The sequence below is a fragment of the Erigeron canadensis genome, chromosome 4, assembly GCF_010389155.1.
Source record: "Erigeron canadensis isolate Cc75 chromosome 4, C_canadensis_v1, whole genome shotgun sequence".
NCBI classification, from domain to species: Eukaryota; Viridiplantae; Streptophyta; class Magnoliopsida; order Asterales; family Asteraceae; genus Erigeron; species Erigeron canadensis.
Genome location: NC_057764.1, coordinates 27,917,411 through 27,939,012, shown reverse-complemented (window position 1 = coordinate 27,939,012; position 21,602 = coordinate 27,917,411). Strand labels below are relative to the sequence as shown.

The 21,602-nt window shown below is 34.6% G+C and overlaps 3 protein-coding genes across 3 annotated transcripts; all 3 read right to left on the bottom strand.

Annotated features, from left to right (window-relative positions):
• Positions 1-206: 206 nt before the first annotated feature.
• Positions 207-5,339, bottom strand: LOC122596319 (tobamovirus multiplication protein 3-like). Its single transcript, XM_043768871.1, has 11 exons — positions 4,889-5,339; positions 3,109-3,199; positions 2,973-3,025; positions 2,455-2,547; positions 2,258-2,329; positions 1,972-2,044; positions 1,836-1,881; positions 986-1,049; positions 846-899; positions 678-755; positions 207-590 (listed from the first exon to the last, which is right to left on the bottom strand). Exons 1-11 carry the CDS (start codon positions 5,054-5,056, stop codon positions 498-500), a joined length of 885 nt encoding a protein of 294 aa, XP_043624806.1. The 5' UTR covers positions 5,057-5,339; the 3' UTR covers positions 207-497.
• A 9,012-nt stretch (positions 5,340-14,351) lies between these two features.
• LOC122598219 (HMG-Y-related protein A) lies at positions 14,352-15,175 on the bottom strand. The gene is made up of 2 exons (XM_043770822.1): positions 15,111-15,175; positions 14,352-15,020 (listed from the first exon to the last, which is right to left on the bottom strand). Exons 1-2 carry the CDS (start codon positions 15,153-15,155, stop codon positions 14,550-14,552), a joined length of 516 nt encoding a protein of 171 aa, XP_043626757.1. The 5' UTR covers positions 15,156-15,175; the 3' UTR covers positions 14,352-14,549.
• Positions 15,176-19,844: 4,669 nt separating this feature from the next.
• On the bottom strand, positions 19,845-21,368 carry LOC122597288. Its single transcript, XM_043769902.1, has one exon. It carries the CDS (start codon positions 21,366-21,368, stop codon positions 19,845-19,847), a length of 1,524 nt encoding a protein of 507 aa, XP_043625837.1.
• Between the last annotated feature and the right edge of the window lie 234 nt (positions 21,369-21,602).

The following is a 21,602-nucleotide window of genomic DNA, read 5'->3' as shown; positions in this document are numbered from 1 at the left end:
TTTTCAAAAATCAAACATTTGAGAAAATAACAAGACATGTGCAACTTTTGGGCCTGGCCTGTTTAATCAATAATGGCTCAACCACTATAACAAAAGCCTTATGAGTTATGAGCAACTGAGCAAGTAAGTGAAGTAACTAACAATATAACACTATAGCTTGGTATTTTACTATTTATACACAATTTATTTATATTTTTGAAGTGTGATAAACATAAAAATATTCTCTTTGACGTTCGTGCATGTTTTCTTTTTGCTGAAAAAAAAATTCGTGGTTTGTAAATAATTATGCTTCTCATATGATAAGATTAAAATACAATAATTGAAACTGAACGTGTTGAATAAATACAAATCAATACAATAATTCACAAATCGTGGGAGCCCTCTGTGATGAGAAAGCTGTCAAATTCTTTGGACTCCGTTAAGACAAAGAAAACCGCTCCACCAAAATGCTATCTTTATATTCGCAAGCCAACTATTCTGAGACGGCCATCCTATACTTAGCGAATAGCTTGATACTGTATGATCCCACGCTTAGGCGGTAACTTCCTCAAAATGAAAAGGACTAGAGAAGACGGTAATATCTCCACCAACTGTTAAAAGGAACATTAGAAAACGGATGCAGCTATTAGCAACATTTCAAACACTAGAAAATATACAAGTCAGGAAAAAAAACCTACCAAGTAGTATATGAAGTTTAGAGCAGGATGTTCCACTACATCTAGGTTAGCAGCTTTGTCAAACGCATTGAAGCACATCTAAATACCGTCATCATAGAAAACATTAGAACATCTGAATAATGTGCCTGATTACTACTTTGTGAGATTGCAAAGACTAGAAAGCCTTACCATGATACATCTCACAAGAAAACATATAAAGCAGATTGTTGTCACATAGCCAACCTGCACAAAATAAACAGAAAAAAGAAAAGTTTACAACATTAAAAAAGGCCAAAAGAGGCCAGAAATACACATACACCCAAATATACCTCCTGCAACTTTTTCCTACGGCCTTTGGATTCCACAGGAAACCGTTGTAGCATCAGAAATAGCCTGGACAAATATGTTAAGTAAGAAATATGGTCTATACGATACATAGGCAACTGGAAACATAATAAGTTTGGAGAGATGGCAGTTTCAACTTTCTCACTAAAGATGATTTGATTTGTGACTTTTGGTTAGGGATTCTCTCAAGCAGCTGAATGGGTCAACAACTCAACATGTTTGTATATACGAAACTAGCAATAAACAAAACGTGTCAAATGGATCAGAAGGGTTGAAACTTAAACGTCTCCCACAGGCTACCCACTACCTCTATAATCAATGGATTCATATAATAATTTAGCATTTTCATAACCACCACACTTTTTATATAAAATGGGAAAAAGCCTTTGTGGATCAATCCAACCGAACCCACCCATTTCAACCTAAACGCATAGCATATCTATAACGCCTGCCTCCTAAATAGCTTTATTCAAATATTCAGATCAGTATAATATTGCTGTCTTAATCAAAATTATAGCACTAATACTTTTATAAAAAACAGGGAATTTGCTTTATGCAAATCAAACCAACCTAACTAGTCTCATCTCGAGTTTGTACTAAATAAGACCTGGTCATCCTGATCCAGTTACCCAACCTGCACGACAAATCCGTCTTGACAACTCTAATCAATACTATTGGGTACACAACTAATGATTTTAGGGCAGATGGTGAATGACCAGAATCAAATTATTCTTAATAATAAATAAACACCCAAGTTCCAAAACCTAATGCCGATAAAAGTAGATTACTGAAATATTACAGGGCAGAGGAAAACGAACAAAGTAATAGAAGTACCTTCCTCCATAAATAAGGAATCCCGCGGCAGCCAACAGAGACACCCCTGGAAAAAAAAAAATTGTGAGTAGACTTTCAACAATATTCCAACAGTAGAAACCAAGAATTTCAACCATATTTTGAAGGGCTATAAGACCTGCAAAGAAAACCTTGGACAGGATAACCAAGATATGGACAGGTTTCCACCAGATTATTAACCACAGAGCAAGCTGTACAAAAATAATATAAGTTAAGCACTTGCTCTAACTTACATACAAAATAAAGTACTCATAGCAACTTTGTGCATCTACTCATTCTTGGAATTAGCAGGAAATTACATATACCTACTCAAATACCAAACAAAACTTGTTTTCGTATATTATAAATTTATAAAAGTGACTGTAAAAATTATTGTATCAACGTTATAACTTTCATAAGTCTACCTGAATTGAATAAACAATTCCATTGATTGCAAAGAAAGCTGGGCGGAGACCATCAGTTGAGACATTCCTTGCCTGTGAGATATTCAGCACATCATTGATCATACAGGAAACAAACTCTTTCTTACGAATCAACACAAAAATCCAAAAAAAAAAAATAATGGTAACAAACAAGGAGGAGAAGAAAAAGATTGTTAAACCTGGTAGTAAATTTCTGCCCAAAAGAGAACCAAGAGGGCATAGGTAGTGAAAAACACAAGACTTGGCAAATCAAGCAACATATGCTGGCTGATCTGGCAAAGAACATACTCACGTAGAAGAGTCAACACAAATGACAGAATCATCCATACGCCAGTGCTGAGGTGGCAAAACAAAAGAGTTGGATGGGTTGGGTCATGGAGGTCAAAACTGGTGATCTTTTGTTTGGGTCAAATAGTGTTTTTTTGTCCAAATTGTGTAAGAATAATTAGGGTGTTAAATTTGATTACAAAAACGATGAGTACAGTTTATGCTAAACTTTTGCATTGGGCAATTGGAAGGTTGTATGCACTCAAAAAATACGTTAAGAAAAATTCTGTTTGACTCGTCTGGCCCGTTCCATACTGACCAAATTTTTTCGATTTGACCTATCCAACCTGTTACAGATGGAACATAAGGCTGTAGATGGGTAGAAACTGCCACCTCCCCAATAAGCAATTTAATTATAAATATTCCTAACCTCAGGTGTCAATCCTTGTATATCACGACGAAAAACAAATATCAAGCATCTAGCTGCATTAGTAACATGTTTATAATCAGTATAAACTGTTCCAAAAGTGCACTTAAAAAGAATAAATTAACTGAAAAATACAGACCCCCATTAACCAAGAAATTGAGGAAATGAAAGACCTTCTGGGTCGTCCAACCATACTCTGGCACTCTTTGCTGTATCCTAATTAATTGTACCTGGAACATTCAAATATTTCCATGACTAAAACTATAACCCAAGATAAAGGGTGCATCAGCACAAAATTTAAACTTACTGTACTAGCATAATCGGACAGTTAGTTGCGTAAAGCTAGAGATTCCATATAATGATAATCAAAATCCACACTATAGAAAATGGTCCAACATGGTAATGTTCCTATTTTATGTCCCACCCTAATTTATTGTAGTTATGAGTTATGACAACAGACTAGTTTAGCAGGTAACTATTTGCACCATAGTAAAATAAGTGTCCAATAGGCAAAAAGCCCATAGCATATATAAGTGCAAAAAATGCATTTTTTAAAGAGTTAAAATGTATATTATACCCTTTGAAAGTGCAAAGAGTCTTGGGAGTTTACAAGAAGATATGCAGGTTATTGAAAGAGAGTGATTAAGGGTATAACAGAACACTCAGTAAATGTTTCGGGAAAGCACATTTATTTTCAGACAAACTAAAACAGAAAGCTAAACACGCTATTGTGGGAATGAAAGATTTTTTTTCTATATTGTTTTTTGCTCTATAAATAACATATTAAAACATCCCACAGATTTTGCCAGGTTGGGGCATAATATAGCATAATTGCCAACTGGACTATTTGCAAATTACTTTGCTATAATATGGGATTCACCATGAATCTTGAATTCTTCGTTCCATTTGGTTTGTTTGCCTTTTCAAGAAACTTATTATACTACATATATCTAACATTTGAGGAAACAATTCACCAAGAAAGATAACATTTTCTAATTTTTCAAAAATTTCATCAATCTTCTCCTAATGTAAGAAATCAGTTTTATGTTATCTTTTGATGTACGAGAAAATGTTACATACCCCATATTATCAAAAACTGGTATATAGTATGCGACAATGCAAATATATGAAAAAGAAACAAAAGAGAAACACAAGCATTTAATGTGATTACGTTCAGTTGCTTTAATCCATGAGCAGGAATCGGAAATATCTTATTCAATTTATCAAAAGTGTTGCATGATGGAAACCCAAAGTTACTACAGCAATGTACCCCTAAAACATAAGGAAAACCTATCGGACCTCCTCCCTACGAGCTCATCCATTCGTTGGGTGATCCCTTGCTCTCCCACATTCAAGTATTTGCTAGTCGTATAGGCCGGTTAGAGTGAGATTTATGCTCATTGCAGTCATCTCAGGACAGTTCTTGTTTGAGATTCTAGTATCGATAGTTGTACTTCCTATTCCAGATTTACTGATATTCTAACGCCTCAAAGGCCCCAATATGCTTATCCTAATCCCCCCAATATGCCCCGTCTACTTATCATTATAAAATTCGACTTCAAGTTTCCCAAGTTCCAATACGGGTCGTTTATAATTCTGCTCAGAACCACTATACAATACCAAACCAAGTCATACTACAGCACTAGTGCAAAGTTTTTACATTTATCGCAATTCGATATTAGACGACGTAACACTAAACACACAAAACGGATTATCATAACTTCAAAATTCCTGTATCCAACATTTACAAACTAACATCCAATCAATTATTCATTACGGAAATTAAAAAAAGTTCATTACTTTCAATACAAACACCTAAAAAACAGAGCATAAGCACTTAAAATCAAATACCCCACATACAATCTAAAAGAAAACAAATGAAAAGTAATCATATATCACATAAAATAATAAAAACTAACCAGAGCAACAAGTGAAACGACGCCGTATAAGGCGGCAAGAGTATGAAAAATTCGATCTTGCCAAACAGGGGAATCGTTTATATAATCCCATAAAGTATATGAATCTTTGAGGGTATACATCATCATTGTTACAGAAGATTCAGATGGGCCCATTGCGACCCGACCCATTTTGAGAAATCCGGTTTCCGGCCGGCCGGTGAGATCTTGAAAGAGAATGAGATTGGAAAGTGGGTCTTGAAATTTGATCAAATTGAGATGGAAATTTTGATTTTATTTTATTTTGGAGTTGCAAGTTGCTTGTAGGAAATAAAAAGGGGGGAAATCTGGAAATATGGGAAATTGGTGCAAAATTGGAAGTTGGGAAATGACGGCCGGCTGGCTGAATGGCTGGCTGGCTAAACACGTAAAGAATAAAAAAGTAAGTAAAAAATTATGTGATGTCTTGGCATGTCATGTGTGTCTGACAGAAAGAAAATATGGGACGACTTGCTGGGTTTGTATTTTTGGGCTGGGTTGGGTCCGGACGGGTCAGAATCAGCACACTTTCACGGGTCGTGTCATAATCGCCCTGTTTAGTACAACATAATCCACGATTTTATTTTATTTTTTGTTTTTTAACGGTTAGATGATAAAATCGTTTGAATATTTTATACGGAGTGACCTATTAAGAAAAAATTATCGCTTAAAAAGTTAATCTAACCATAACAAGCCTTTAGACATTATAAACGAGTATGGTACCCGCGCAATGCGGCGGCGGTAACGGCGACGACGGTATAGTGGGGTTGGTGATGCGTGGTGATGACATCGACAATTGGTGTCAAGTGGTGTAAGTTGACGTTAAGATAATAAAACTATTTTATAAGATAAGGACTTAGAATGTAAATTAGCAAGATAAGAGTTTAGGATGTAAATTAATTCATTAAGGGCAAATTTGCTAATCTATAAAAACCCTTCCATTGTGGGGTGTTTATTAAAAAAACATTTTGGTAATTTCGCAGTGACATTTTGGTAACACTTTCCATTTTGAGGGGGGTGTATAATCTTTAATAAGGAGTATAGATTAGAGAAATATGATGAAAAGCAAATATTTTTTGGCGGTTGGATTATTAAGAACATGAATTATACAATTAAATGAAGAGTAGTATTAGATCATTTTAAAATATTAGCCTAATTATTCTTTATAAGATCAAGTCATATGAAAAAATCAAAAGAGATGATGAATAAAAATAATAGAGTTAATTACAGAATTCGTTCCTGTCGTGGTACCCAGTTTGCAGGTTTCATCCCTAACTTTTAAAAGTTACAGTTTTAGTCCAAAAAACTTTGCTCCGTCAACAGTTTTAGTCCTGGCCATAAACGTCCGTTTAAAACCAAGACACGTAATTCACACGTGATGGGTAATCTCGTAAATTGACTTAATAATACCCAGAGTTAATTACAGAAATCGTCCATGTTGTAGACGGTCACTTGCAACTTTCATCCCTAACTTTTAAAAATTTACAGTTTTGGTCCAAAATTTTTCTTCTCAATCTATATGAAAAGAAACATTTACACACACACAAAAAAAAAATTCCTAATTATCCAACTTTTTTTTATTTCTATTAAATATAAATTCACAAACAATCTTAACTCACACCCTACTCTCTTTTTGAAAACTAGAGGTTCAGACTCTATTGGATTTAAGTGTTTATGGGTTTTAAGTAATTGGTTTTTTTTTTTTACTTAGTTTTATTTTTGTTTTGAGAACTTATAAAAACAGAGAAAGAGATAAGAATAATAAAGATGATGAGATTTTCTAAGATTTTTTTGTTTGTGAGTTAATTTTATATAAAGAATAGATCTAATATATAATTATATATTGTATTTGTATACAGATCATGTATTGATATGAAAGTAACGAGATTTGGAGTTTCATAAAATTTTGGATTAAATTTATGTTTGATTTTGGATATGGGATTGTATCTGTAATATATATTATGCATTAGAAATCCAAATGATTTTTGTGTTTAATTTATTTTGGATTTTGGACCAAAACTGTAATTTTTTGAAAGTTAGGGATGAAAGTTGCAAGTGACCGCCCACAACAGGGACGATTTCTGTAATTAATCCTGGGTATTATTAAGCCAATTTACGAGATTACCCATCACGTGCGAATCACGTGACCTGAATTTAAACGGACGTTTATGGTCAGGACTAAAACTGTTGACGGAGCAAAGTTTTTTGGACTAAAACTGTAATTTTTGAAAGTTAGGGATGAAACCTGCAAGCTGGATACCACGACAGGGACGATTTCTGTAATTAACTCAAAATAATAAATTGATTACATATGTAAAATAATTATGATATTAACAACCAACTAATTTGGATCAAGTGGTTAAAGTTTTTGCTTTTGGAAACAAACATCAGGGGTTTGATTCTCATATAGGACCTAAAACCCGTAGACATTAAGTTTAATTTACTTTTAAATAATTATGATTATGATATCAAATGGATTAGTAGACTAACTGGCTAACATATTAAAAGAATTAATTATTTTTCTTAAATAAATAGCTCTAATACTCATTACAAGATCTTAACTCTCAAGTGTTAATGATATTATCCAAGTAATCTCACGTGGGTACGTACATCTATTTCGTTGGTAACAACGATGTTGATGTTAATAATGGAGTGAACGTGTGATTTTTTTATTTTTATTTTTTCTATTAAACAAACTTCACGTTATTTCGCTATTAAGTTTCTTGATTTACACTACAACTCTTTCTTTCATGTACCATAATTAAAACTCATGAAAAATAGGATTAATTATCTATATTTGTATTTGTATATTCATATTATAAAGCATCCTATCTTAATCTTAATTTTAATCTTAATCTTATCTTAATCTTAATATATACTACGTGTATATGAAGTTGAACTAATGACTTATTGACCAATCAAATTTTTTAATTTTATCAAATTGATTATAGATTAACAACAAATTAAAAATCCTAAAATCATTATCCAAATATATTATTATATTAGTATTTATATTAATTTGTAAAAAAAATTTCATTAAATTACATTTTTTAGCCTTGAATAATCAATTTATATTTATTTTTAGCAATCAACTTTAAAGAATTTTTAAAAATTTACAATCATTTAATTAATTAAAAAAATTCAACATATGAAATATTGTCTACAAAAATTTATTTCAAAACTTAATGCCTTATTAACAAATATTAAATTAGATTTTTATAAATTATAAATATTAATATTTAGTTTAATATTTAATATAAAAACGATTTGAACTCTAGATACATATCCCAAACATAATAACAGATGACAATACACAACATCATTATCTTAAACACAATAGGAATCACAGAACATGAAACGATCACAAAACAAAACACAATTTACAACAAAGGGATACTTGAATACTAAATCCAAATCAATATGAACTCTATTCAAGATTTATTTAATCTATCAATCAAAAAGGTACATAATTTTTTCTTTTTTTATATATTAGTTTTGCGTATTAATATTTAAAGTTACAGTTGTCAATCAAATCAAGAGTCTGAATTGTTATCAAATAATATAAAAATAATCCTAATTGTTATCTAGTTATCATAGGACAGATGATTGAAAATAAACTTATGTGTTATGAGTCCGTATCATGATTAAATACATGTACTTAAATGTCAAGTACAAGATCACAAGTATGTTTATACTTTAAATCTTTATTATCTTTCATAATAATATCTCATTATGAATACAACTGATTTCAAAATATTTTATAATAGAGAAATTATTATAGCATGTGTCTTGTGGAATACTACGGCAAACAATTTCATCAATATGTCTCGGCTAATAATGATAGTGACAAGCCTATGATTATTGTACTACAAAATTTGCAAAATATAACATTTAGAACCGTATATCTTCAAAATTATAAACTTTTATAACTTAAATGTATAAAGATTTAATATTGATAATATCATAAACCCCGTGTCCAGTGTTGGACACGAGTTTAAAATCTAATATAACCTATTCAAATTATTTTTTTATAAAAGCTTGATTAACCTAAATTATATGCCTTCTTCGTTTATTAACCTAAATATCTTACTGAATATACCTATACTACCTTTAATGAAATTATTTATGACATACATTCCTCAACTTTTAAAATAATTACACCGCCTCTTGTTTTTAGGCTTGGTAAGTGGTGCTCTTCGGTTCGATTCTAATAGTCGGCTTTTCTCAAGTTATTTTTTTTCTTGCCGAGCAACTGATTTTCTGGGTCAATAAGGCTGGACATGCTTCCCTTCTGTGTACATAATGAACTTCCATGTAGTCTCCAGGCCTGAGTATTACTCAACTTTAATAAGTGACAATCCATTTGATTTAATAAAATCGCCGAGGAAATCATACTTTTTCAAAAGTTCTACACTAGGGATGGATCTTTCTAGCTACTTTCTATATGTAAGTATCACTTAATATGAACATTTGGAAAAGGAAACTTTGACATTAAGAATGGATGGAACCATAATGCATAATAATAATCAGTGGATGATCTTGACAAATACTAGGTCAGTATACAGGGCCCCGGCATTAAGTCAGACCCTCAATTTTTTTAATAATTCTTAGTTGTGTTAGTATAAGTTAAATATTCATTAACAAATCATAATTTTAAGGACTTATAAATATTAAAAACAAAATTAAATGTATTTTTTCAAAAGAGACTAGTATCCAACGAAAAATGAAAAAATGACAAGTTCTAACTAATTTTATGAAAAGAACATTTCGTATTTAATGAAATCCTACTTTTTGTTGTACACTTATAGTAAATACTAGATTAAGGACCCGCGTAATACGCGAAAAACTATATTTAACTAATCACATATTTAGTGACAATAGTAAAAGTGTAAAACTTAAAAATTACTCATATTATTAATTTTATGAGATATTTTGCACTTACTATTAAAAAAAATCAACTTAATAATGTACTAACATTATGATTTCTTCTCTTACACAACCATCGAAGACATATTAACATTATGATCCCTCAAATAAAAGTTTTACATTTGCCACATATATTTGAATTTAAATACATAGAATATTATGAAAATTATTAATACAAAAGCATAAAAAAAATAGTTATACATATATGTTTGATATTTAATTAAGTCTATATTATTAGAGAAGTTTGATTTTTCTTATACGAACCATTAATATAAAATAGAATTATGTCTTGAAATTAATAAGTGAAATAAGTTGGAGGAATTTTAAGTTAAAAAGATATCAAAGTTTTCTAAAAGTAAAAAGTAAGTAAGTAAGTAACTGCTCAGTGTCGCCTTCTGTGGGTTTTGAGCCCCAAAACCTTGACGGTGTATGAGGGAGGTTAAGATGTAGGCAGACCTTACCTCTACCTAAGTAGAAAGGCTGCTTCCAGTTTTTACCTAAATGGTAGAAAAGACCCTCCAACCTTTGCATGGGATGAGGATCGAACCTATAACCTCTGTATCCAAAGGCAAGGTGTTTACTACTAATCCAACCATGCTTTTATTAAGGGGTTAAATAATTAACTAATATTATTGTTAGATTGTAAAATATATGTATATGTGTCTTTTTATGTTAGATGGGCCCCATTTTTGAAACTTGAGTTTGCACATGGCCGCCAAAATTTACTTGTCGACCCTGATAATAATCACCAGAATTAGTAAAAAGAAAAAACTTCCAGATGCAAAACAACTTTAACATCTACAAGTACGCTGCAGCAAAAGGCCAACTGTTCAAAACAGCTAACGCGTCAAAGGCTGGAAAATAGATAATGTAACAGAATATAATACCTTAATCATCCCATAGATTCATAGAATACTACACTCTACAAAGTGAATCATATCATAAGGCCGGTCCTTATAGCTCGTTTGTGCCGCGTCTCAATGGCGTCCGACGCCGCCAAAGGCGTGGACGCTGGTAGCACCAGCCGCGTCTTTGATTGCGTCCGGTGGTTGTTTCCGGGATTAGACGCAAGGAAAGGGTGATGTGCGGGGCCCGTTTGTGATTTAATGTGACTAAAATAAATAAAAAAAATTTAAAAATCATTTTCAAACCTAGCGGCTTTTTTTTAGATTTTTTTTTTTTAATCTTTTCATACCTCTATTTAACCCACCTTCACATTACCATTTCAAATCACAACATATTTCTTTCTATTCCATTTCATAAACCATTCCATTCACAATGTCTAAAAGTGTGTGGACTTAATCAGAAGATCTTTGTTTGTCGAGGTGTTGGGTGTCAAGGAGACCGGATCCTGTTACCGGTAGGTGTGAAATTAATAATCCCGACGTATCCTTTTGGGACGACGTTACTGAAATGTTCAACACGGACACCACTAGAGGACCACGAACTAAAGATCAACTAAAAGGTCACTGGAGTAGGATTCGGAAGGAATGCAAACAATTTGAGGCAATTTGGACGCAGTTGATTGCACAAGTGAGGACCGGAGAGGCTGAGCAATATTATGCAACGACGCATCAGATATATCGGGAGAAGCATGGGAGGGGATTCAGATACGAGCAATGATTCAGGCAACTTATCTTTGTTCTTTTTTAGTTGTTCTGGATTATGAAGTAGACTTTTTAGTTTCATTAAGTGTGCTTTAGTATTTTTTTTTTAAGTGTGTTTTAGCAGTTTGAATTGTGTGTTATCTTCTAGTATTGTAATGTCTTTAAGTATTTTAATAAAATAAGTCCACTTTATGATTTAATAAGAACATAAGTTTATTCATAATTTTAAAAACATTACAAACTTAATAAAGATAAACATACAACATAATATTTTGTGAAACACATTATTAAACAAACAACTACTTATTTCTTTTGGACATAAACTGCTTTGGCCATATTGATCAACTCGTTCAAGGTGATGACCGTGCAAGCAATTTCTTCCACAGCTTCTTGAATCTTGTCGAACTTCCCCTGCAAAAAGTAAAGTATTGACACTCAAACTCAGTACAATGCTCCGTTACGTTCAGGAAATAGAAGCACCAGGCCGCAGGGTCTCGAAACACGAAAAGACATATTCGTTGTTTTTGCAGGATGAGAGCAAAAGGGCGAAGAGGGTGATTGATAATATTTTTTAGGCCGGGCACATGTTGACCGACCAATGCACTTGGGCCGAATCGTACCACGACAACCGCGGAGAAGACAAATCAACGTGGGAAATCAAATGCCCACAACACGATAAGTGGTGGCTCAATGAAAGGGCTTACCGTGACTTAAGAAAAATGTCAATCAAAGATGATGACGATGAAGAGTAATCGTATCCTTATTATGTATTTCATGTTTTTTTCCAGTACTGTCTTTTTTATTATTGTATTATCTTTTATTTTTAAGTAATGTAATGTGTTTTAATTATAAAAAAATATATTTGTTTAGCTTTGTGAAAAATAAAAATGAAATAATATAATAATGGATGAATAGTGTTAGAAGTGAGGGTTATAAGGAAAGGTGTGTCTTGGTGTGTCTAGAAGAGAGTGAAACTGATGAATAGTGTTAGACGTAGGTTAGAAATGGTTCTTTATAAGGATAGACCTAATATCATATGCTAATAATGATGGAAACGGAAGCTGCTTAGAATTGAAGTTTGTAATTATTGTTTGGAAGACCTCTTTCTAGGGGTAATCTGTTAACTCATGCCGCCATACAAACAGTCATAAGTTTCAGTGAGAGCAAATGAGCCCGAAAGCTACCAAACCAAGCAATATGATGCGTAAATCACGCAATAACTCAAGCACAACGGAAATTAAATAAATATTTTTGATATTTTCTGGATTTTATGAAATAAACAACAAAACAAGACAATAAAATAAAAAAGGATAGATAAAAGAATCTACCACCAAGATTCGTAAAGGCCAAGCCACCGGAACCAAGGATAAAGAAAACACTCCAACCCACCACTATATTTGATAAAGATCGAGTCACCACAAACACAGATAAAGGAATCGAAGATTTTGGATCTCACTATTATAATTGATAAATGACGAACCACCACAATTATAGATAAAGAGATCACTCCAAACCACCAAGATCAAAAATCTATCAAGGTAAATGAAGATTTTTAAGAAATAGAGGCTGCTCTATTAATTTCATTCAACTCGACATAATTTGTCTTTACAAAGAGGAATACATCCCCTATTTATAGCCACATAAACTATTTCCTAGGAGTTATCGAAATAATAATAAAATAATCTAAAAGCTGTCATGTGCAAAGGACAACCACTAATTTATTAGCCAATGGGGAATGGACAGATAAAGCTTCTAGAAAGATTCCTTTTGCAAGAGGGCCCACAAACCGTTAGAAATAACATGGGCACTCATTCCTTTGTTGTCATTTTCTTTGGACAGCTGTCATCCTTCCTTTATTGGACCCCACAAGCGCAGTCAGAACACTTTATTAAGGTAACTGTAAAATATGAAATCTGGACTCCCACTGGAGATGTATATCTGGAGCATCCATCTAGAGACTGGAACTAGTCACTGGAGAGCTTTAGTGGATTGGAGCACTTTAGTGGATAATTTCTCTGGTGGATTTCTGAGAATGGTATCCGGAGCTTCTTGCCACTGGAGAAGTGTTACAACTGGAGATTGAGCTTGTTCAGTGAACACTTGTCTGAAATGGGTTATCGCTGTCAGAATTAACATGGCTTGCTCAGATGGCATCAAGGCCTCAAAATTCTGCACCAGCTCAGAATTGGACTTCAGCTCAGAATTTAACTTCATTTCAGAATCTTCTTTTCCCTCAGAAATTTTGGTCACTTCAATTGTTTTGCTCCGCTCACTGGCAAGGGCCAGTGAAACAAATCTGAACATTTCTACATCACAATATGGTTCACCTTTCGAGACTTGACAATGCCAATCAAATTCCTCACAGTTATTAAACCCAGCTAACATATTCGGAGAAACATTATAACAAGGAACACAATGCTCTTTTTTCTTTCCACAAACACTAGTCAAATCCAGATAATCATTCACTGCATGCTCCCTTAATCTCCTATAAGTGACATACATATCTACCTTGTCAGTCAATGGCATGAAGCTAAACGTACTAGAACTAAACGATCTCGACAACACAGTAGGTATGAAAACGCTAACTCCATAGAGGATTAACCATATCCTAGGCAATCTAGGCCTGAAAAGTGAAAACCAAAGTTTTTTTTAACCACCGCCTTCTCATATCCAAATATGCAAATTCTTGACTTTCACCTCACATTTTCAACTAAAGCTCATTATAACTTCAAATTCTGAACTATTATATACCATCAACCCTAAAATCGATATAACACGTTGATACAAAAACTAGTATATATACATCAAATTGTTGTACATTTAATTCTATCACAATTCAAAAACAACAAAATGAATATAAAGAAATATAAGAAACTTAGAACATATATCAAAAGTTACTAAAAGAAAACAGATAATGGTCAAAAGTCACAATCATCATTCATCCCATTTTCCAAATTTCACAATGAAATCATCTCGAATTTAGATCTAAAACAAACAAAAGTGAAACCTAAATTTACACTCCAATTACACACTTCACTAATTGAAAATCATCCAATAAGCTCCTTAAAACAACAACAATTACAACTTAACCCCCTAAAAAACTAGCTTCAATTTCAAACCGGATTTTTCGCTTTCGGCGGCCGTCCTCTTCCTCTCCGTTCACCAACCGCCTTCTCCACCTTCTTCACCGCCGCCGCCGTACCATCCTTTGGCGGCCGTCCACGTTTCCTTCCACTCACCGACGGCGCAACCGCCACTTTCACAGGACCAGCAGATTCACCCTCTGCTTTCGGCGGCCGTCCTCTAGATCTCGCCGGCGACGTAGCCACACCTGCCGGAACTTCCTTATTTTGTTTCGGTGGCCTTCCACGGCCGCGACGCGGCGGCGCGTTTGGATCAGGCCTGACGTAGTTGTTCTTAATCACCACTAGTTGACCGCTGGCTTTCATTTTGTTGAGATGATGCGACAAAAGCGTGGAATGCGCCGCCGGTAAAGTTCCGTACGATGATTCGATTTGTTTAGATATTTTTGATTTGTTAGCTCCATTTTTTGTATCTATAGCTTCAATTGCAGCTAAAATTAACTGCAATTTTATATCAAAAAAAATAAAATAAAAATAAATCAGGTTAAAATAATAAATTAAATAGTTAAATTAAATTAGGATTTGACTAACCTCAGGGTATTGGGGAAGGATGGATTGAGGTGGAATAGCAGCCATGGTTTTTGATTTGAAAAGAGAGTGAGTGAAATTGAGTGAAAATAAAATGTATAAATATAAGATTGGGGAATTTTGATTTTGAAGTTTGAGTGGATCTAACGGTTAGGGAGTGAAAGAGAGGGTGGGCAAATCAACGGTAGATATTTTGTTGTTATTATATGTCATGGATTGTTGACCTGGCATATCATATTCTCATATTCCCATCCTAGTTTTTTTTTCTTCTTTTTTTGAATTCTTTTGGAATGGGTGAGTTTGTGATGGTGGCCTGGTTGGTTGGTGATTGTATTTGATGCTTTCGTTGGTCAAATAAAGTGAGGTTATCTTTATGTTTTATAGGGTATTTTAATTTAATTTTAAATCTATTTAATTGCGTTTGTATGTATGAATTTACTTTTTCCTATATTTTAATGAGAGGTGATTTTTACATAACATAATTTTGTCATACACAAAAATATGTGCATCAGATAGTTGTACGGTACTATTATTTAATGTATGATAAATTTGTGTTATGTATAGATCATTGATTCATTTCCCTATTTTAATCTTCATTTACAACGAGAAAACAAGTTCTATACAAGAGAAGATTCTTTCATACGAATAGACTCGTGATTGGTCATTGTATATCTATCTTATACGAGAGATAGTGCTTGGGCGTTGCGACGAGTGAGATGGTAGGAGTGATAGATCAAGTCATAGAGTATGATACCCAAATGGCTTAGCTGTACGAGCTCCGTCTTTGGATTTAAAAATTCGTCAAAAGTATATCGAATGACATCTCTAATGAAAAAGCATGAAATTTTAAAAAACACCCAAACAATTTTTATAATTTATCGATATACGGTTTTTGAGATAAAAGATTTTGAATTAATTAGAGGAATAAAATAATTTATAGAGGAGAGAGAAAAAAAATGAGTGGTTGAGACTTGAGATTTAAAGAGAGAGAAAAAAATGAATGATTGAGATTTAAGGATATTATAGGTATATTAAGTAGAGATGTTTATATTATTAAATAAAGAAGAGAGAAATTTAGGTAGTTTAAATCATCTTTTGAAATTTAAAAAAACGAAAAAAATGTTTTATAAAATATTATTAGATATTAGATAATTTCCATACTTAAAAGCATGTCATAATTACAGTTAACATTTTTTTTTGGTGAAGGGTTGATTTAACCCATGAATTTCAAAATTTTAATAAAAATAAATGATATGGCTGAATACCACATCGACTTAAAATGTACATGCACTACAACAACATCCAAGACAACCAAAACGAACCGCTAAAGCAATATATCTATCTAAATGCTTAGTTGACGGTTAATTTTAGCTACAATTTAACCAATCGACAACCAAATTTACCTCTTAGTTAGAAAATAAGTTCAAGCCTGAATCAAGTGATAAGTGTGATAAAGAATAATCATCGACCAGAGTCACTTACTTGCCTTAAAAAAGACAAATAACTGTAGAACAAAATGCTTATATAAAAGTGACTTATCTACGTAGATATTAGTTTGTTTGGGATTATTTAAACAAATATAAGTATAAAAAATAACAGGCATTAAGCATCTTCAACAACAAGGTTTTCCCATTACAAAAGGGGGCTTATTTGAGTACACTCCCTTAAGACATGATATAGGCTTTGGACCACATGTATTTTAGTTATCAGCATGAGACCACTATAAAGTACGTAGTTTTACATGAGACTACTAACCCATCACGGGTATTTTAGTTGTCACCATCATTTCATCTATCATCATCATCCATATATCTATGGGACTGTATACATTTATATTACACTTACGGTTGATTTTACCAAAGCCCATTTTTGACTTCCTTCTTCTCTTCCACCCTACCAAGATCTCTGACTTCTATGCCACCCCCGCCGTGCATGACCTTTTTTCGATTAAGAAGTTTTCCCATCTTAAAGTTTCTAAATCTTGAAGAAACCCATGATGTAGGTTATTAATTTTGTTAAGAAAAAAAAGTATTAGTAAAAGGTTATTAATCTTGAAGGTATTAATTTTGTTAAGAAAAAAAGTGCACCAACTCCGATCACCATCACTGCTGTTGGCCACCACTCAACCGCCTCTCTTCGCACCACCCTGAAGCACCACAGTGCCACTACCACTCCAGATCTCTATTAGTAAAAGTGGATCATCAGCATTGTTTGTATCTATATCTTTGGTCGACAGATTTCGAGATATGGAATTTTTGTGTGTATATGTGTATCTCTATTTCCTTTTTGAAGATTTCAATTATCAGCTTATATCATTTCATTGTTTGTAATTAGTAATTTTAAGTTTCAGATTCAAGTTTTAGATTTATTGTTGGTTTCAAAATGGAAACATATATATACGTTGTATATGGGGATGTAAGTATAAAAGAAACAAAACTACAAAAGAGAAGAGGACCACACTACTTTCAACTTAAAGGGGTATCACGCCTTACAAAATAATGGTAGGACAATTCAACAATCATATGACAGATTAAACCATTAATGCTGATCTTTTAGTCTTAATCATTCCTTCAACCATAACTTGATCAGTAGACCCTTGTTCTATGTTCCAAATAAATCCAGTTCGAATCACTTCCTTGGAGATACTAGACTAGCTACTAGAGTATGCTAGCAAGACAAGCCAATATACAATACAAATTATCCTAAATTAGCCTGTATCGGGCCTGGCCACATACGATCAATATTGATAATTCTACGGATATTGTAAAATCCATGCTTATCATATGTCAAGGTGAAAGGACCCGACTCGATAACCCAAAAATACAAATTTTTTTTTTTACCCCCACTACGACTCAGTGGGGTTAGGACACTTCCACTGCGACTCAGTGGAAAAATTCTGACCTGCGAGGTGAAAAACCTCCCACTGCGCCGCAGTGGAGTTGGACACCTTCCACTGCGACTCAGTGGAAAATTTCTGACCTGCGAGGTGAAAAACCCCCCACTACGTCGCAGTGGGTCTAGACCACTCCCACTGCGCCGCAGTGGGCATTTTCTGACCTGCACCTGATGCAAAAACCAGCCATTTGACACACCAAACACTCCAAACTATAATATTCATTTGTCCAACTTCCACAAACTAAATTTCAAATATTCTAACAACTATAAAGACACATTTCAAACATAATTTTGTGACGAAATCCATGGTGATCTCCTCCCACTTCCATTTCGGTATCTCCAATGGTTGCAACAAACCACACGGCTTTTGGTGCTCCGCTTTCACTTGAGCACAAGTCAAACACTTTTCAACATACTTCACCACATCACGCTTCATTCCCGGCCACCAATATTCTACTTTCAAATCATGGTACATCTTTGTAGCACCGGGGTGAATGGAGTACTTGGATTTGTGAGCCTCATCAAGTAGAACTTGTTTCAACTCACAAGAGAATGGAATCCAAATCCTCCCAAAACGTAAAGTGAGTCCACGAGAATCCTTAAAAAAGTATTGGATTTGGCCTTGAATTCTTTCCCTCTTTGGATCCCGTTGCAAAGCCCGTTCTTGAGCTTCTTTAATTTGATCAAGGAAATCGTTGGTGATCAAAACCCATAGGGCAGAAACAACTAGCGCATGATGCGAACTCTTCCGACTCAAGGCGTCCGCCACAACATTAGCCTTTCCGGGATGATATAAGATTTCACAATCATAATCTTTCAAAAGATCTAACCATCTTCTTTGGCGATTGTTGAGATCTCGTTGTTCGAAGAAGTATTTGAGGCTTTTATGATCGGAGTAAATGGTGAACTTGACTCCATAAAGATAATGACGCCAAATTTTTAAGGCAAAGACTACCGCCGCTAACTCTAAATCATGAGTAGGATAACGTTTCTCATGTTCTTTCAATTGCCTCGAAGCATAGGCAATAGCTTTACCTCGTTGCATAAGAACGCAACCAAGGCCATTAGATGATGCATCACAATACACCACCATATCTTCAAGACCATCGGGTAAAACAAGACCCGGTGCTTGGCTTAACCTTTCTCGGAGTTGTGGAGTTGTTGGAAAGCCATCTCTTGTTCGCTCTTCCATTCAAATTTGATGTTCTTTCGAGTTAATTTGGTCAATGGGGAAGCTATTTTAGAAAAGTCTTGGATGAAACGACGGTAATAGCCCGCTAGACCAAGAAAACTTCTAATTTCCGACGGGTTCTTTGGTTGCTCCCACTTCATCACTGCATCAATCTTGGCCGGGTCCACCATAATTCCTTCACTATTAACGATGTGACCAAGAAATTGAACTTCCCTTAGCCAAAACTCACATTTGGAGAACTTAACATAGAGCTTCTCCTTACGTAAGGTTTCTAACACCTCCCTTAAATGTACTTCATGATCGAAAGAACTTTTTGAATAGATTAGAATGTCATCAATGAAGACGATCACGGACTTATCGAGCATAGGGCGACAAACACGGTTCATGAGGTCCATGAAAGCCGCGGGAGCATTCGTGAGTCCAAAAGGCATGACCACAAACTCGAAATGACCATAACGAGTCCAAAAGGCGGTCTTAGGAATATCTTCTTCACGTACTTTGAGTTGATGGTAACCCGAACGAAGATCAATTTTAGAAAAATACGAAGCTCCTTGAAGTTGATCGAATAAATCATCGATTCTAGGCAAAGGATACTTGTTCTTCACGGTGACTTTGTTGAGCTCACGATAGTCGATGCACATTCGCATGCTTCAATCCTTCTTTTTGACAAAAAGTACCGGTGCACCCCATGGAGAGTTACTAGGTCGAATAAAACCCTTGTCAAGCAATTCTTGTAGTTGCTTCATCATCTCTTGCATTTCCGTTGGAGCCAAACGATAAGGAGCTTTAGCAATGGAGTTAGCCCCCGGAATGAGATCAATGGAGAATTCAACTTGCCGTTCGGGAGGAATGCCCGACAAGTCTTCGAGAAAAACATCGACGAAATCTTTAACAATGGGGATATCTTCAATAGAAAGAGGTTTCTTCTCAACATCAACGATGTGAGTAAGATAAACATGACAACCGTGAGACATATAACGTTTAGCACAAGCAAAGGTACAAACGGGTATAAAACGTTCTTTCTTATCACCATAAACAACCAAGTCTTCGCCCTTAGAAGTCTTCAAATACACCGCTTTCTCATTACATGAAATTTTTGCGTTACAAGAGCTCAACCAATCCATACCCAAGATTATGTCAAACTCTCCCATTGGAAAAGGAATTAAATTAGCTTGAAAGAGTTCCGAAGAAATTTTGATTTCACACCCTTTATACACATCCTTCACTAATTCTACCCTACCATTGCCAACCTCAACTTGCAAAGTATTTTCTAAACATGATTTAGACACGGGAATAACATGAATCATTCTAATAGCAACAAATGATCTATTCGCCCCCGAATCAAAGAGAATACGCATAGGCACATTATATACAAGGAATGTACCTGTGACAACATCATCGGTGTTTCTTGCTTGCTCTACGGAGAGTTGGAAGGACCTTCCCCTTGGATTTCCATGCGTTTGTGCATTCTTCCTTTCCGCCTCTCTTCTTCTTTCTTCCAATCTCTCCTCCTCCGTCAATTTCGGACATGAGCTTCTCATGTGACCCTTTTCGAAGCATTTGAAGCAAATCACGGGCTTGTGAGGTTTGGACCTACATTCCCGGCTAGTATGCCCCGACTTTCCACAAGTGTAACAAGCCTTATCTCCCGCTCTACAAACCCCCGGATGATTTTTCTTGCATTGACGGCAAAATGGAACATTTCTTTTATTATAGGGGCTACCGGAACTACCCTCTTGTCTAAACCGCTTATTGGGAGAGTTTGTTTCTTCGTGCTTCCTCTTCAAGACACCTTCATCTACCCTTGACATCTCAATTTCGTGATCTCTAGCCACATCCGCCAACATGGAGAAAGACTCCATTTGACGTAAACTAATCTTCTCCCAAAGATTCTTCCTTAACTTCAAGTAAAATTGCTCTTTAAGCAATTGATCATTTTCAAGGAATTCCGGACAAAATTGTGCCTTGTCCAATAATTGAGCTCGGAATTCATTCAAGCTCATATTGCCTTGACAATCATTCAAAAATTCACTTCTTAACTTTGTTACTTCGGCCTCCGACCGAAACTCCTTGAAGAACATTTCTTTAAACTCGGGCCACTCCACATTATCCAAGGCCCCCTTCTTAATTGTCAATAAGCCATCCCACCACCTCTTTCCACCACTTCTCAACATCCCAACCGCGAATACCACTTTCAAATGAGAGGGACATTGACTAGTATGGAATGCCCCCTCGATCTCGGATATCCACCGTGTACACACGATGGGATCACGGTCACCGTGATACTTCGGTGGGTGGCACACTTCAAAGTCTCAAAAAGTGAACTTCTTTTTATAGATTCTTTCCCCGGTCACTTTCACTTCCTTTTCATCCTCGGTTTTCTTGCCTTTATCCTTGGCATCTCGCTT

What these genes read in the sequence shown, in the direction of transcription:
- LOC122596319 (XM_043768871.1), bottom strand. Translation starts at nt 5,056, where the DNA reads ATGGGTCGGGTCGCAATGGGCCCATCTGAATCTTCTGTAACAATGATG. An exon ending in GGGCAGAAATTTACTACCAG is followed by an intron (nt 2,330 to 2,454) that starts GTTTAACAATCT and finishes AATATCTCACAG; the next exon opens with GCAAGGAATGTCTCAACTGA. An exon ending in TTCTTGTGAGATGTATCATG is followed by an intron (nt 756 to 845) that starts GTAAGGCTTTCT and finishes GACGGTATTTAG; the next exon opens with ATGTGCTTCAATGCGTTTGA.
- LOC122598219 (XM_043770822.1), bottom strand. Translation starts at nt 15,155, where the DNA reads ATGGCTGCTATTCCACCTCAATCCATCCTTCCCCAATACCCTGAG. An exon ending in TCCTTCCCCAATACCCTGAG is followed by an intron (nt 15,021 to 15,110) that starts GTTAGTCAAATC and finishes ATAAAATTGCAG; the next exon opens with TTAATTTTAGCTGCAATTGA.
- LOC122597288 (XM_043769902.1), bottom strand. Translation starts at nt 21,368, where the DNA reads ATGTTGAGAAGTGGTGGAAAGAGGTGGTGGGATGGCTTATTGACAATT.